The 18440-nt window shown below is 27.3% G+C and overlaps 2 protein-coding genes, 1 non-coding gene and 1 pseudogene across 3 annotated transcripts; all 4 read right to left on the reverse strand.

Annotated features, from left to right (window-relative positions):
* Window positions 1-3885: 3885 nt before the first annotated feature.
* Window positions 3886-6854, reverse strand: LOC119666640 (annotated as a pseudogene).
* Window positions 6855-6997: 143 nt separating this feature from the next.
* Window positions 6998-8101, reverse strand: LOC119669419 (farnesol dehydrogenase-like). The gene is made up of 2 exons (XM_038079305.1): window positions 7416-8101; window positions 6998-7318 (listed from the first exon to the last, which is right to left on the reverse strand). The coding sequence occupies exons 1-2, from the start codon at window positions 7986-7988 to the stop codon at window positions 7142-7144; spliced, it is 750 nt and encodes a 249-aa protein (XP_037935233.1). The 5' UTR covers window positions 7989-8101; the 3' UTR covers window positions 6998-7141.
* Window positions 8102-12084: 3983 nt separating this feature from the next.
* On the reverse strand, window positions 12085-12156 carry Trnac-gca. The gene has a single exon. It is a non-coding gene; the product is annotated as a tRNA-Cys (tRNA).
* A 1267-nt stretch (window positions 12157-13423) lies between these two features.
* On the reverse strand, window positions 13424-15263 carry LOC119669903 (probable cytochrome P450 6d4). Its single transcript, XM_038079951.1, has 4 exons — window positions 14705-15263; window positions 14489-14641; window positions 13888-14327; window positions 13424-13835 (listed from the first exon to the last, which is right to left on the reverse strand). The coding sequence occupies exons 1-4, from the start codon at window positions 15232-15234 to the stop codon at window positions 13429-13431; spliced, it is 1530 nt and encodes a 509-aa protein (XP_037935879.1). The 5' UTR covers window positions 15235-15263; the 3' UTR covers window positions 13424-13428.
* Window positions 15264-18440: the final 3177 nt, after the last annotated feature.

Raw genomic sequence — 18440 nt, forward strand, 5'->3', positions numbered from 1 at the left:
AAATCCTTAAAAAAACCTTTCCGATGAAGTTTGCACTAAAGCTTCCCTTTGGCAGTGGAGTGCATAATACCGATATGCGCGTCACAACTTTTCAAGTTGTTTTGCCATTTCGAGCGTAAAAACATCACAACATTGTATTTAACGAAATCACGAACAAAAAAAGTTGAAGCAGAAAGGAAAAATTTCAAAAGAAAGACTTTCATACACCATCTCCCATAATGAACATTAATCCATTGAGTAAGTGTTTCAAGCATACTTGCTCGCATTCGCACAGATACTCTCTGCTTACATAAACAAAAAAAAATGAAAGAAAAAGTTTCAAGTTGAAAAAAACTTATTCACGTGTCATTTTACTGGCAAAAAATATAAAAAAAATAAATAAAATAAGAATACCATGTACCACATAGTGAAGTAGGCGCGTTGAAATGCGCAACAGGAAGCAATTTTTTGCACGAGTTGTGACTTAACAATTTCAGTAAACGTAATAATTTCTATAATTTAACTGCAGAAAATGAGTTTAATTAAGGTTATAAAAAAGCTTAGCATACTTCAGGGCGTTCCAAACAAACACATGCCAAGTTTAATGCAGCCAAACCTTTTTTTAAAGGTTTTTTTTCACAAGCAAAAAGAAAAAAAATAAAATATTTCATATACGAGTATGTGAAAATATTTTATACCTTACGGCCTACGGGAAAGGTAGGCTCTCTGTTTAGAAGAAAGATTTTTCAATTTTTTTTTTTTTCTAAACATTCATTTGACGCTACTTTTGTTACCACTTGTAGGCATTTAATTAAAATCCCAGCAAAACGAAGTTTCTGACATTGTTTATGCAATGAAATTGTACCAACAAAAGAACCAATTTGGCACATTCGACAACAGAATGCACATAGGATGAAAATGTGCTGTGCGGCGCTCCTCTGCTAATCATACTCAAGCATAGATAAATATTTGTATCTGTATGGTGGAGTATTTGGTTAGTATTCTGTTATGTATAACTCGGTTGCAGGTGTTTGAGGTCGTCTGTGCATGCATCCTGCCTGTATCCTTTTGCTCTATGTTGGTATTTATTTTGCTACAACTTCGGAGTTATGCTTCCGTTTGCTAGTTGGCTTATGAAGTTTAATATGCGTGAGTATTGATACTACAAATTATGTTATCCTTTAAATTATTTTATTATTGCATTATAATCTGAATACAATAGATTTAACAAATTGATGTGTGCATATTTTAAATAAATTATAATTGAATTTTGAAAATTGTGAATGCACTCAATTGATGTTAGTTTTTGGTTCATTGTGTGATTTAAAAAATTTAGCGTAATTTAAAATATTTTAAAATTAGATATAAATAGAATATATCTTAGTTTTGAGTGTAGAAGAATGGATTATAAATAAATTCCATTTCTAAATAGTATGAAATCTGATATAGTAGTTGTTATTATTAAAAAAAAATTATCAGTGCTCTTTTAAGCAGCTTAAGTATGAAGAATTGATTAATTGTATTAAGTTAAAATGCTACAAAGATACTTCATACGCCTAATTGTATGCTACACTTAGAAACACGTTTGCCAACTTTATATATAGCAACTGTAAAACTACATCTTAAATATGTAACTCATACCACAAATTTGACTGACAACAGACTGCACAGACAATTCAGTTTTCACACATTATTATATACCAATGTATAAAGTCCTTTTTATCCTTGTTATCTATTAGAACTTTAACGGCTCCAAACAGTTCTCGGAATCATTCAAACGTTGTTGTTTTTGGTCAACAGTCAGCAAACACGCCATCCCTTCAAAAAGCGCTTTCTGATGGATCAAATAGTTCTGCAAAATGAAGACGATGTGTTCATTTAAAATCTTTAAGATTTCAGCTATCTCCAGCAACTTCACTTAACGGTTTTCGAACACGATTTTATAAACTTTTATGTTGTTTTTCGGTGTGACCAGACCAGTGCTTTTGGTATCATCGTCTTAAAGTCAGGAAACCACTGTTCTATCAGCTCTATTTGACACAATGGAATAGAGTCTGGGTAGCACTTATCAAGCCAAGTTTTCTTGTCACGGTACTATATTTTTTTTTCGATTTTCAAGATTGTTCTAGATATATAGAGAAATAGTTCAAATGCTTTGAAATGTTGAAAAATATTATTAGACAGGTTGTCATTTTTTTAAATTTGTATAGACTTTTTATTGCTATACTGGTGCTATACTGTCATTCTATGGACTTATCAGCCGATGTGTAATTTGCGTAGTGTTTGATCTATTCAGTCATATTTTTTCCTTAATATATTTGTGTTTACACTTCCTCGGTGTTGTTAAATACCATTTACTAGGTTGGCTGTTTTTTTAAATTTGTATAGACTTTTATTTGGGGTGCTATACTGTCATTCTATGAACTTATCATCCGATGTGTTATTATTTGCGTAGTGTTTGATCTATTCAGCCATATTTTTTTCTTAATATATTTGCGTTTACACTTCTTCGATGTTGTTAAACACCATTTAACAGGTTGGCCTTTTTTTTTAAATTTGTATAGATTTTTTATTAGTGGCGCGCTATATTGTCATTCTACGGACTTATCATCCGATGTGTTATTATTTGTGTAGTGTTTGATCTCTTCAGCCATATTTTTTCCTAAATATATTTGTGTTTACACTTCTTCGGTGTTGTTAAATACCATTTACTAGGTTGACCTTTTTTTTTTAAATTTGTATAGACTTTTTATTAGTGCTGTTATACTGTCATTCTATAGACTTATCAACCGATGTGTTATTACTTACATAGTGTTTGATCTATTCAGCCATATTTTTTTCAAATATATTTATGTTTTTACACTTGTCCGGTTTGTTCATTGCCATATAATTTTTGTTTGTGGTTTCTTCCTATACAAACTTAAAATGGAATTTAAGTAATCAATAAATTTAAAATAAACTTTATTTCACTTCATGCAGTGAGCAGCATATTTCATATTTATTATGCAAATTTTCTGATAATTTAAAATTTATGTTCATTATGTCAATAAATTCTAACCACATACGTTGGCAAATGCTTAATAAAAACTGTGCAGTGAACATAAATAAATTATTAGAAAATTAAAATGCATACAACCAAACCGACAAATTTTAACTAATTTTATACAAATTACAGCAAATACTATTTTTCGAATTGATTATTTTGTCGTTCCGCTTGTGCTGTTTCACAAATATTATTACTTACATATTGCATTCATAATAAAAATGCATATTATTACACATAACTTTATTTACAATATTTAATGTGAAAACACAACAAATTTGACATTTGGCCCATACCATCAAACTTTTTATGTATACATTCTAACCACGTATTTAAACTACAATTTATTTGCTAATAAATAATTCATGCACCCGAATAAATACACCGAAACTTCAGATACAATTTATACGCAAAATCCACCTCGTGTGTGCAATTTACACTGCGTAAGATACTCGTATACCATAGATTGGCGTACTAATCCCCCGCACTGTGTGCATACTCCAACCTTTGCGCTATGTAATGTATTTTCGTTGTGTTAAATATAAAAATTTTTCATTGTTATTGAGTGTTGACAGCTTAATACCAACGTAAATATAACGTAAATAATGTGTTTCTTGTAGATACAAATTAATCCTGCTGTTTTTATTGCTTCATTTAATTTTTATATGAATTTGAATTACAAGTCTACGTTTATTTACACTCGTGTATTGAAAAATACACCAAAATATATCTATATATATATATATATATATATATGTATAGGGCAGAAAGGGAATTCTACAAAAAATTGTAATTTAATTATTTATTTTGTAACAAATTATTATTGAAAGCTTCGAATAAAAGATATTTTTGTCTTTTAGTTTTTATGTAGATTTTAATATTATGCTCCGACAGCGCACAATGTTATATGGTATAGTACGAGTATCTTGAATTTGTGCATGTGGTGATGTTGACGTTGAAAGCGCATAGTACAGCGTTTTGGGAACGTCATCAGCCTGTGGAATGACCTCGTACAATACAACTTTAATTTCGTCTGGAAAAATGTCAGATGACACCCAGCCTGAACTGATATTTTACAATATCAAAAAATTAAATAAAAACAAATATTTTTTTTCATTATAAAACTTTTGAAAATGAAAAACTTATTGTTGTTTTTATTTTAGTCTTGAGCGTCATTACTTCTTGTCTGCAAATTTCATGAACGGCACACAACGCAAATTTTGTGGGAACATTAATGTTCAAATTTGGATACGAGGTCTGGAGATTGACTGTAGCCTACTAAACTGTCTGCGCTGTTAAATCAAATGCCCCGCGAAATTAAGTTTTCGCATATTTTTATAAGAACTCTGTGTACAATAAATGGAACCCATAAAATTTGTGTTTACAACATCGTTTTTGTCGTGCATGGGCATATCTATCAAATTACCATCACGTAGAATACCAGCGCGTTATTTATAAGTACATCGATGCCTCCTAACTGCTTGTCTATCCAATCAAATGCTTCCCTTCTTACACTTGTTGCGCTTTAGTCACACGATGTTGATGATAATAAACATTTTGTTGTTGCTTTAGAGGCAATGACATGTTGAGTAACTTTATGTGTTTGTTGGTACGACGCGTTAGCCCAACGAATTTTATGCCTGCAGATACAATTTCCTTGGTACAGGCTGCTCCGTTAACAGACCTTGCACCTGTCCTTACAGCGATACACTTTCGCCAATGTTCCGTTTAAGTTTTATTTTAAATAAAGTTATTTTAATGAATAAATAAAATTAAATAATAATATACTTTAAATAAAATTAATTAAAAAATTATTTTGAAATAAAATAAAAATAATAAAAGAAAACATAACAAACAACATGAAAACATAAAAAAAAACTTTAAATAAAATTAATTAAAAAATTATTTTCAATAATAATATGAAACGTAATGAAAATATAATATATTCATTTTAATTTCATTTTAATTTTCATAAAAAGTTGTGTAGAAAAAAACAAATAATAATAAAATAATCAAAATAATAAATTAATTATACTTTAACAAAAAACTCATTGAATGCATAAAAAACTTGCTCCAAATAAATTTGTTTTAATAAAAACTATTTTATTCCAATAAATTTCAATATTATTTTAAAGCCATAAAACTCAATTAATAAATTTATTTTATATTTCTATATATTTTATATAATGTAGTAAAATTATGTTAATAACGAGCTGATTATTTTTTTTCGCTTTTATCAATGCTTCTGGCTGATTCTAAATTGACCATTCTTCTACCCATTATTATGAGCAATTAAGGAATCCAAACGGCTCTCTTAGCTAATTGAGGAGGATACGTTCCTTCCTCCACTTCAACTAACTAACAAACTGATTATATCAACATTTATACTTGTCTTTTTTAATAAACAATAATTAAAGATGGACAAGACGACTATCTCTCTGCTTGTTGAAAATGAACACATCTTCATAATTGTGTAGAATTTGTCATATATAACTCTTAATTAAATATTCAATATTTCATGTTTAGATGATTACTCTCAAGTTATATCAATCTACTATTGCGCGTTCACACTAGATTAACTTTGATTTTATGTTCGAATGCAATTACACATACTTTTCGAATATTGTATGGATTTGTGAATTTATGAGCGTGTATAAATAAAACTTGCCGAATACTAATCGGTATTGCTGCTGGTTGACAAATAAAGTTAAATTTCTATGAGTTAAGCAAAATATAGAAAACCATAAAAAATAATGTTCGAGTTTTTAGAACAAACTTAACCACAGTGGTTGTTTTAATTCAATGATTTAATTGCTAACTACAGGTGTATCATAGAGAAAACAATTATAAATAATGTTCCAAATTTTAGAATACACTCAACCAGAAAAGTCTATGTTTAAATTCGATGTTTTTAAAATACACTATAGGTATACATTAGAACTTCATGTATGATTTGAAATAATCTAATTTTCGAAGATTGTGAACTTCGAGTATGTTTGCTCTTATCGAACAACTCAAAATTTACGAGTACAATACAAAAAAAAAACGAAAATAAAACAGCATATTAGCAAATGAACTGTCCGAGTCATTCGAAATTCATTGAGTAGCTCGATATTTTCGAACATGTTAAGTGTTCGATCCAAATATTTGAGTATGTTCGAGCTACTTAAATATCATTAGAGCAGGAGTATTTATGCATTACATATTATATTAAAAAAAATTAGGAATTTAGTGGAAACTACACATCGTAGTAAATAAGTAAATAAGTAAATAAATAAATAAATAATTGGTCTTGCTGCTATGTTTTCTATGTTTAAACAGTTCTATGTTTTTCCATGTTTTTTTATGTTTTTTTTTTTGAATGTTTCTCTATTCTAATTCATCTACTTGTTTGAATAATTGAAGTTGGGAGTTTTTTTCGGATTAATTAGTGTTTTTGGTAGTGTTACTTCATTTGTTTACAATATTCCTTTTTTTTTTTGGGCGACGTTGGGAATTTTTTTTGAATTTATAAATCTTTTTGGTGCTGTTCATTAATCTATTTTTAACATCTTTTTTTATTTAATATTTTTGATGATATTAGTGAGACTTTGACTGAGTACTAACTGCTTGCGTAAATTGAAAAAGGGGTTTACTTCACAATATACATGAAATCAATTTAAATGGTCATTTATATGCAAATATAGTGCTGTTGATGATTTTATTGAAATTGCTGTAATATTACTACTAGTTTTTAATTTGGAAATTTGTGTTTGGTGTTGTGATCTTAAGCACGTACATTCACTTGATATATGCAGTCAATAATTTTAACGTCCGTATCTTGAGAAATCATATTTACATGCATTTTAAATGAGGTGTAAAAACATAAATTCTTGCAAAGCCTTTTAATTTGAATGTTTATTAACTTACCTATATTACAATTATTGTAGAGATAATAATAATAAAAACTATTTATTTATTAAAGTATATATGTAGTACATATATTTTATTGAGAATTTAATGTTGTGTAAAATTATAATTCCTAAAGTAAAATCATTTGCTTAGATGATTGGTACTAAGATAATAAATTCGCATTCGTAAAAATTACTTTACTCTACTCAGATACGTTTTTTTTTAAACTTAATACCATTCTCCCACAGCTCGCAATGTTATCTCTTGAACTTGAGTGTGTGGTGGCGTTGACAGTGCGTACATCACTGCATTAGCAACATCGTCAGCTTGTAATATAACATCGCCCAATTCAGTTTTCGTCTCGTCTGGCACAATTTCTGTTGATACCCAACCTGGGCTGATATTCTACAATACAAAATGAAAAAAAAAAAAAAAACAAAAAAAGCGGGAATGATAAGAAAATAAATTGTTATCACAAATTGCTTGGGAAACTACCACTTACAGTTGTTTTTATTTTAGTCTTCAGTGTCATTAATTCTTGTCTGCAAATTTCATTAATCGCATTCAAAGCGAATTTTGTTGGTGTATACACATTCAAACTGGGATAGTCTGGTCCTGGATTGTAGCCGGCTAAACCAGCTGTGCTGTTAATGAAAATCAAATGTCCAGGAAAACTACGCTTTTGCATACTTTTAAACGCACTCTGTGTGCAATAAATGGGAGCCATGAAATTAGTGTTCACCACATCCTTTATATCATGCATTGGCATTTCTACTAAATTACCATCACGTATGATGCCTGCATTATTCACTAGTATATCAGTGCCACCCAATTGCTTTTCAATCCATTCAAATGCTTCTTGTACTTGTTGCTCCTGCGATACATCACACTGACGATAGTAAAAGTTTTTTTGCTGTTCTGTCGTTAATGAATTTTTGAGTGATTCCATGCGTTCCGTGCGGCGTGCAAGTCCAACGACTTTTATGCCCGCGGCTACAATTAGCTTGGCACAAGCGGCACCAATACCAGAACTAGCACCGGTGATGACAGCGACGCGATTTTGCCAACGTTCCATTTCAATTATATTTCAATTAAAACTATTTAAATTGAATGTAAACAAATTAATTATTTGCGAGTATTAAGTATATCTGCTAAGTATTCCACTCGTATCTGTAGCAAATGCACGACTGTTTAGATAATACAAATTGCTGCTCTTATAATTAATTTAAACAGCTGATAATAACGTAGTTGCAGATAAGCTGTGTGATAAGTGGCAAGTGTATTGGTGTTCGCGATAATAGCTGAAAAAAAAAATGATTTAGGCAACAAGACTTGTAAAATGCGCTACTATAGCGTATATCTATATATTGGAAGACATAATATATTATATTACAAGATACTATATATTATATTTTAAAATGCAATGTATTATATTGTAGGGTACATTATATTATATTATAAGATACAATATATTATATTGTTGAACACAATATATTACATTGTATTATATATATTACATATTACAAGATACAGCACATTAAGTTGCCTATGATAAATTGACACATTATTGAAGTAAACTAAAATTTATTAAATGTAGATTTCACATAAATAAATAATTGCTTTAGGAAAATTGTTACTCATATGAGTATACAAAATCGTAAGAAAAATAAATAGCTTTTTACTACAGCTCGATGGCTCTTTTCGAATTTACATCATAACAGCAATAGCGAAAACATCAAAGAGTCACTGCGTTATAACCCTAAGATATCTATCTTGTTTCCATAACTATAAGCTAATTATCTTATAAACATAAGATAACCATAAGATAAGCAATAAGATTGAGCCACCTAGTAAGAATATCTGTTGTTAGAGCGAATACTTATCAACGAAAGAAGAAAGGGGAGTCTCAAAAATGTACTTCCTTTTTTTATTTGTCGATTTTAAAATACTGTGAATACTCGTACCAGATTAGCGAAAAGAGTTGGCGCATAGAAAAGAAGAGAGTGAAGTCGTTAATAATTTTAAAATAATTAAGAAAATATTTTATTAAAGTATTTTAATAATATTATTAAAATTAACATTAAACATATAGATGGTTAAACAAAAAAATATCTGATTCAGTTATTTATTTCTAGTAGTTAGAGATTGTTAATAGTTCTTAGTTCATCTCTATCCAAGTTGCACACGTACTGAAACTATGTTCAACATAATAGTATTAATAATTTCCGGATAACAAAAATATCTGACAAGAAAATATTTACAAGTTTATATGAATCTAATATATCTGCGCTAATTTAAATTACAATTTACACCAGGGCAGCATATAAAAAAATATATTTAATTGCTTGATGTAGGGTATAGATTCTTAAACTCTTTTTTTATTTACCTAACTTAATATTTCTAATAGGTTATAATTAATTTACATTCGTGTCTCTTATTACTCTAAACTTTTATATTATAACTCTTTCGATAAATTTTTATTTTAATAAAATATTAAACAAATATTTTATTAATTTTTTTATTATTTATTTTTTTATTTTATTATATGGAAACCAGATTGACGTGGTCGTTGATTACTGCTTGATTAAAAAAAAAAACGTATGATGATGAGTTCAGACGATAAAGTGGGTGTTACTAAAAGTTTATTGACATTTTTAGAATAAGATAGAAAAATATTGAAGTAAAGTAAAAAATCTTGTTTAAATTTTTTTGTTTGGTTAGCAGAATTCAAAAATAAACTTCGTATATTTTTAGGGGAGTTTGGAAAAAACTTAACAGTTTAATACCATGTTTCCACTTGTCTCATTAAGGCCGCTAATGAGAATAATTTAATATACAAAGAGCTTTTATATAAATGACCTCACTATAAATAAAACGATATAAGGCGAAAAATGTCAATTCCCAAATGGAAATGTTCAAAATTTGAAATATTTCTTATATGTGAAATATAAACAAATAAGCTATTTCTTATGCTTAAATCAGCTTATGCCAATGGAAATAACCAAATCTTAATTTCATAAACAAAAGTAGTTCTAACTGGATTGGAAATATAATATAATACTTGAGAAAACATTATTCGAATATATATAAAATTATAATTTTGAGATACATACAATCTAAATCTTTCAATAATGCAATATATTGATATTTATTCATCAATAGTATTGTCAATACATATGGCAAGAGTTAATCACAATTTTGTGATCTAGATAAAGTGGCCATTCACATGATATTTTTACTATTTTAAACGGTCAAAAGAGAAGTGCTAAAAAGAAAACAAATAATTTCAGGAGAATTTAAGGGGATTGAAGATAAGAGTGTACCAAATATTTAAAAAAAAATGCTATAACTTTTTCTAAAATTGACTTTCCTCAATCGGCTTGAAAACCACAAATATAGATATAACAGTTATATATAACAACAAATAAATTATTAATGTATGAGAAAATTTTTTCTATTTAATAATCTATAATATATATTTTCAATTCATTATGTTTACCCCAGAGTTTTTGTTTTTTGTATAACAAAACCATTCTCGATGATTAATATTCAACTACAATGGAATTATTTTTTGTATCCCCAGAGTTTTCCATTAAATATTTTTTATTTTTTCCTTTTTTTTTAAATGACAATTTACATTTCAGCACATTTTAAGTGAAATCAATGATGCAAACAAACTGAATTATTTTTCTTTGGAATATTTTATGAAGAATTGCGGTTTATCATTTTTTTAAGGAATTTTTATATGAAATAATAATTGGCTTGGCTACGGCACAAAAGTCATAAAGCAAAACGTAGCAATTTAGTCGCAGCACATCTAACAATGAAAAATATGTTTCCATCAGTACAGATAAATGTTAGCAAAGTTTAATGGTCCTTACAAATCCTTTGTGGGGCATAAGAAAATTCATTTGTGTCTTTTGTAAATTGTTTATTAAATTAAATATATTTCTTTGTAAAAATTTATATATTTTTTACGCAATTGTACCGATGCTTCTTAACCTTTATATACATTTTTATTTTTTAAATTTTTATTCATATGAAGAGTTTGAAGTTTTTAATATATATTAAATTTATATATTTTTGTTTTTAAATTTAAAAATAAATATTGAATGAATGCAGACTACCTTTTATACAATTATATAAAAATAAGAAAAAAAGATACAAAAAAAATAAAATAAAATAAAATAAAATAAAATAAAATAAAATAAAATAAAATAAAATAATTTGATTTGATTTATTTTAATATAAAGCTTTTCTAATATTAACGTATGAACACAAATAAAAAATATATATTTAATTTCTGTATATTCATAAAATATTTTTCAACGAAGGAAAGATTAAGGCTAATGAAAAAACCAATATTAATTTAATAATGATCAAAAAAATTAATATTAAATATTATTAATTTCATTAAAATTAAATTAATATCCATAAAATTATATATAAAAATACATATCAGTTTTTGTTAAAAATTTTATTTCCGGTCAGATAGATGAAATACCGCTCTAAATGACAAAATAAATCTAAAAGATATTAAGGAAGAAGAAGCATTAATAAAAAGTAAGATTTGCCAATAAAAAAACTACACGAAAGATATTTTTTTAAAAAAATTGAATTTATTTATTTGTTTTGCACATCATATTTTCAGTATTAATATTCTTCTTACCCTTAGTAGGTGCAATAATTTAATAAAAGCAACAGCCCCATAACATATTTAGTAGTTACGATTATTGAGACGATACTGTGTATTTTCTAAATATTTAGTAGTTACGATTATTGAGACGATACTGTGTATTTTCTAAATATGTACATTAATTTTTCTATGATTTTTAATAAACTATAAGAAATAATGAATAATTAAAAAAATTTTAAATTAAATATAAATATAATTTATTTAAATGAAATATAAATATATTTATAAATAATATATATTAAATGAAATAATAAATAATAAATAAAATAATTTATTTATATGACATAAAATTTCGTTATATGGACATACAATTTTGAAAATATTTTAATATTGTCTATAAAGTGTATTTACTTTAACAAAATAAAAAATTATGCATATATACAATTATTTTAAATGATAAAAAAGGATAATAATAAATGAAAAAACAAGGTTCAAAAAATTAAAAAAAAAATTTAAAACAATGAAAAAAATCTCCAGGGGACACCCGGGTTTGAACCGGGGACCTCTCGATCTGCAGTCGAATGCTCTACCACTGAGCTATATCCCCATGAAGAACACCGACGACAACATTTTAGTGCTTTATGACAGCATTCTAAGTTTTAGATCTATTTCGGAAAAGCTTAATTTATTACAAAAAATTCTTAAAGCTTTTTATTAGTGATATTGGCGAAGTAAATATGATCTCATCTTAATGTTAAACGAACACCAATTTTATTTACTCTTAATTTGCACGTACAATCTTTATAATAAATATGAATAATTAAACAATTAAACGAAAACACTTGTTTTCATTAAATTTTGTTGATTTATATTATTTTTATTTTTTAAAAAGAAAAATATTTAACACAAAGCTTTAACGATTTTAAAAGCACTAAATCTGAATAGATCAATCGTAATAAAAAAAAGGAAATGATATGGGTTCATAAATAATTCGTATTCTCAATTTACAGTCTCGTATTCTTCTTCAAGTTATAGTTGGTGCAACGGTTCTAGAACCTGGCAGATTGCATGTCAGTGCCCACCAAGCAATATTGCTTTGTAATCTTATAAAGTGCCATTTGTATTTCGCCTGTCAGAACCCGCAGATAGGTCATCACATTTGCAAGATACCTTGGAGATATGAAGGTCAAAATAATAGATTGTATTGTAATGTTACTCCTCCACTTCTTCCACTGCTTTTATTCTAATACTAAATACGCCAAATTTTCTAGACTTACTTATATCGCTGCAGTTCGAAGTCTGTTTAAGTGAAATAAAAGTGCCCCTAGTCGTATCGATTCTGACAATAATAACTTTCTCTGATCCGGTTTTATTTGTTAAAATGCTCCGGTATAAGTTACTGATTGCACACATTGGTCTGATAGTCTAACTCGAATAGTCTAACCAATTTTTTAAATTGTGTTGTTAATAAAATATTACACTTTCGCTAAGCAGATATAACAAGCAAATTGAATTTTTTCCAATATATCTTCCTAAATAAGCAAATAAGCATAATGCTAGACATAGTTATACTACCATATAAACTATGCTCAAATTTAACAAAGGTCTATTTTATCAAAAATATCTTCACACACAGTTAAAAGCAAGGTAGCACACGCACAATTGATGTATTCTTGTGACAACGCATCTTAGCTTATATTAATAAAAATAAAATATACTATATAAAATTCATACATAACTTCAAAAACTGCATTAACATTAAATATATTCCCAAATTTTTCTTAAAATACTTAAACTAAAAATAGAACTGTCCCTAAAATCTACTACCACAAAAATCCAATATTTAATTAAGTATTTCAAAATTTGTGGTTTAATTTGTTTATTTTTTCGATAGGCGAACATTAACTCCACCTTTTGGTACAATAAGAATTGAATAGTTATCGATTTCGATATCTTGTTTTGGCATTATTTCAATATTGAAATTTTGTAAAATCTTTACTACACCCAATTTAGAATTAATTTTACCCATGCGTTGTGCTATACAATGACGTGGACCTTCACCGAAAGGCATATAAGCTTTGGGATTGTAATTACTATTTTCAGGTAGAAAACGTTCTGGAATATAGATTTCTGGATCTGGAAAATGTTCCGGATCACGATGTATACCAAATAGAGATATAAGAACATTTGTTCCCTTCTTGATAATTTTATCACTGCCTGGTATTTGATAGTCTTGTGTGCAAATACGATTCATTAATGGCAAGCTAGGATACTTTCGTAAAGTTTCTAGAAAATATAAAGATATATTATGAATATAATATGATTATCAATAACTTACCATTAATGCACAATTCTAGGTACTCCATTTTTTGCAAAGTTTCGTAAGTAATTTTCCCATTATTTTCAGCTAAAACTCTATTGACCTCTTCGGTAACTTTTTTCAGTATATCAGGATATTGTGCGAGTTCAAAGATAGTTAAAGCAGCTGCTGAGGCTGTAGATTCTTGACCAGCAATGTAAAATACAAACGCCTGTGCTGTTATGGTTTCAATTGAAATATTTTCAATGAAACTTCCTGCTTTCTTTGTTACTTTAGCATCGAAGTTATCATCTTCCTCAATTTTACCGGTATTTTTTAATTGCATTAATAGCTGCAACATGTCCTTACGTACAATATTATGTTTTTCACGATATTCGATAGTGTCCTTTACTATTTTAAGCATTTCTAATGCCACTGGATTCTTCAATCCAAATTTACGGAACAAAAATTTAACCAACCTGAAATAATTGTTCGTAAATATATATAATATTCAATTAATTGTATTACAAATATGTAATTATGTTCATACGATATTAGGTTAGTATATATATACTCGTATTATGACATACTTGTTATATTCTTATTATTCTATTTTCTACTTCAACTTCAGTTTACTTACGATGGAAACAAATATAACAGCATACCCAAAATTGCGGCAGGATGTGTATTTTTGTGGGATAAACGAACTATATTTCTAAATTTGTTAGTAGGGTTCTCGAAACTGTTGATATCCAAACCAAAAATGGTTGAGCCTATAATATCAATAGCATAACTACAAAATAACAAAAATATTATTTACATATTATTAAATGATAACAAAATATTCTAAACTTACGTTGTAAAAATTTCCTTTAAATCAATCTTCATAGTACCCTTTTCCGGTATCAGTGTATTTAAATGGGCAATCATTCTATCGCCTACTTCCTCTGAAGTACTGAACATTGCCTTTAATTTTCCGGATGTAAAAAGTGGTGCTAACTTAATACGCATATCACGCCAACTTTTGCCTTCTAATGAGAATATATTTGCTGAAAGTGGATCCTTTTCTTCATCCACATATATGCCACGATCATGGAAACTAGCAAAATCCTCTGCCAATACATGACGTACTAAATCAACATCACGTACTAGAATCGCCGGTCGGAATAATAAATAAACACCCAAAAAACGTTCTTTCGATCTTAAGTAGACATCATACATTGTCATACCCATAGACTTCTTATGTTTAGCGACGGATTCCAAACAACCGTATGGTATTTTACTATTCTGATCATATGGAAAATTCTGACGTTCCCAAAATGAATATATGCGTTTTACATAGTGAAATAAAATCACTGCTAGAACCACTAAAATCAAAATAATCATTTTTGTTTATAAACAATACTTCTTATACGTTTAAGACTTCTCATATGACTGACTGTTTTAAAATACTTCTTACCTGTTATTTATATGTTCTAAAATTTGTGAACATGAGATACTCTCTTTCGCACGCTAATATTTGTTTATATATTTTGGAAAACTTTACTTTAGGCGTTGCTACAATTATTGTTGGGATAATGTATTCACAGTTCATTCTGATACTTTGCATTATGTCTATGCAATAATAATCCTAGTTTTCGTCACAATCTATGGAAACACCAAGGAAGTAAACTAGGGGTGTTTACTTTAGTGCAAAGTTGCAAGCTGTAGTCTGTAAATTATGGTCCATGTATATATAATTTTTCCATATTAGAAATATAAATAGATAAATTAAAAATATGATTTTTTGTGTGCTGTTAATAAAAATGTTGACTCGATTATCAGAGCACGCACCTTTAAACAATTATATGTTTGAACTCAGTACATTAACTGAGTCCTCTAACAACGTGGCTATAAGTTTAAATTTATTAGTGTAAGTTCTCTTCAGTAAAAAAAGGGAAATATTGAATTCAAGTCTGTGAATTTAAAAATGTTTCACTGTTTTATCGTATGCTTATAGCTAAACTCTAGATAGGAAGCTAATCTCTATATAAGTCCACGGATATGATAAACCATGAATCTTATATGTATGATTCATTTAAGCACTTGTGATTGGCATGACGAAAGGTATTTGAGAGAGATTTTCAGGAATCGTACCATAAGCAACGCAGTCCTACAACAAAGGCATCGACTAATTGTTTTTGGTTTAAAGTTAAAGCCAAGGCTTAATCTGAAAGCTGAAGCTTAAAATTTATTTTTCATTTATCATTTAACTAAATTATTTGTGTCATTATTAATATTTTGAGATCCTTATTTAAAATTTTTATTACAAAATATAATTGTTCTGATTCAGTCATATATTTTTAACGTCAAATATAAGTCGACCATTAACAAATAATCTCAAAATGTCGACACATTCTGAGAGTATATAAAATATTTCTTTCTCCAGATATGAAAGCGAAAAATTTTATTTGATAACATTTGAATATTTTATTTGTGATTAATATTTATGCATTTGTTATAAACATATTGAAAATAAAAAAAAAAATTGGTTGTTTGAATAATGCAATTTTATATGAATTTTGATGAAATTGATTGGAGGCCTCTCCAGTCAATTTGATAAACGTTATATTTAGTCAAATCAATATTATAAACATAAACAATGCTGATAAAGATTATTTTTATATTTATTTCTGTGTTTTATTATTAGGTCAATAATTTTTTGGTTTAATTAGTTTACAAATAAATTTCTTAACTTTATGTTAGGATGTCGTAAATATATTATGGAAGTTATTATTTAGAGATCTCCCCAATTAGGGCACAATCTGGTCTCAAAGAAAGAACATTCAAAAATAGAAGAGGGGATGTTCTGACCTAAAATAGAGGACATTCGTTCAAAAGGATGATTTCCTTTTCTTCGGTTAGTATAAAAGTTAAAAAAAATAAATGTTATTATTAGATAGCTCTTAGCTGTATTTTAATTGGAACTGTTTTCTTTATTATTATGTTGTAGTTGTGGTTGTGCAAAGTAGAAACTGTAGAGGTATGCACTCTGTTACAAGTAAGAAACAAAAATTGTTGGAGGTCTATTTGGTTTCTGATCTAACACAGCTGTCATCTCTTAAAATTACAGACATATTCAAATTTGGAGACTTGTCAGGGACCCATGGCTTTTTAACGCTTACCACATGAAATCACTCTTTATATTTTTTGTTGATGGTCTTTCAGTACTGTCGTATGATGAATTCTTACACATGTGAATTTATTTGTGGTCAAGTGCACTTCGACGCCAAAGACTGGCACTTTATTCTAATCTAAAAGATGTTCAACTAGTGTCATATTTGGTTTTAAAAATCCAATATTCCTGCCTAATAGATCATCGTTATCAGCACACCTGATCGCTGGTGATGAATTTTTGAAAACTGTCCCTTGGTGTTTATTTTCAAGAGGCATACTATCTTTATGAGACGGAATATAGAAAGTCAGCACTAGTGACTTTCTTTGTTTAACATTCATGTTTGTAAAGAATGTTTTAAATACCGCATTTAAATACCGTATAATCTTTACAATCAATATATTACGTGGTGTTTCGTTATTACCTGAACGCAATAAATAGATGATATAGGACTAAGTTGTTATATAAGTTATAATCATATATTATGTGGCCTTTTAATAATTTATTTTTTATTCATGATTATTTTATTTTTATTTATGATTTATGTTTTATTTAATTATTAAATGTTTTTATTTTTCATTATATTAACATAGCTAGAGACATTTTTTCTTAAAATTAATAAATATATAAAAAGTACTTGATAGTTTACCCAGTAGTGTAAAATATTAATAAAATAAAATTATTTCTATTAATAATTACATAATTGATTTATTTAATATAATAATTTATTAAAAATAATGAATAAACATTATAGAAATTGATTTTGAAAATAATAACAAATTTTTATTTAGTTATTATTCGAATGCTTTTATTCTATATATCTTTTCCAAATAATATTGTAAACAATTTTATGACAAATTATGTATTTTCTATTTAATATAATATTGATTTCTATTATTTTATTCATAGAAGAAATCACTTATATAATTATTTTTAAATAAGATAATAATGTTTACATATATTTATGGGTCCCAATACATACAATTTTCTTTCTGTTTATCTCATCTTATTTCATCATAATAATTAGATAAAAAATATATTGAAGTATTTAAATAACAAAGAACCCATAAAACTAATCCAAACTAAATAGAATTTATTTTTCATATAAGATAAATAATTTTTGTATATTAAAACATATAAAAAAATATTTTTTATATTATTCAAAATATTTTATAATAAAAATATATATTTTAACCATTTTTTATTTTTGCCAAGTAAAATTAGGTATTTTTGTTCATTTAAATTAATTAAATAAAAAATAGGTATTTATAAGAAATATCACTCATTCATTTATACAAATCACAGTATGACTGTCAAATTTTTCTGATTTAAAATGGTGTTCAGTCATGAAACTACTTTTTTACAGATCTTCTCAATTCTTTTATATATACGTATATAAATGTACGTATATAAACATAATATTTATATTTAAATAATA

Source organism: Teleopsis dalmanni, chromosome 1 (assembly GCF_002237135.1).
Source record: "Teleopsis dalmanni isolate 2A chromosome 1, ASM223713v2, whole genome shotgun sequence".
NCBI classification, from domain to species: domain Eukaryota; kingdom Metazoa; phylum Arthropoda; class Insecta; order Diptera; family Diopsidae; genus Teleopsis; species Teleopsis dalmanni.

Bases quoted from the DNA above. Each gene is read 5' to 3' on its own strand.
- LOC119669419 (XM_038079305.1), bottom strand. From the start codon at position 7,988: ATGGAACGTTGGCAAAATCGCGTCGCTGTCATCACCGGTGCTAGTTCT. The intron at 7,319-7,415 runs GTAAGTGGTAGT...TTTGTATTGTAG, and splicing joins AGACTAAAATAAAAACAACT to AATATCAGCCCAGGTTGGGT.
- LOC119669903 (XM_038079951.1), bottom strand. From the start codon at position 15,234: ATGATTATTTTGATTTTAGTGGTTCTAGCAGTGATTTTATTTCACTAT. The intron at 14,642-14,704 runs GTAAGTTTAGAA...GTTATTTTGTAG, and splicing joins TTAAAGGAAATTTTTACAAC to TTATGCTATTGATATTATAG. The intron at 13,836-13,887 runs GTAAGTTATTGA...TATATTTTCTAG, and splicing joins CCTAGAATTGTGCATTAATG to AAACTTTACGAAAGTATCCT.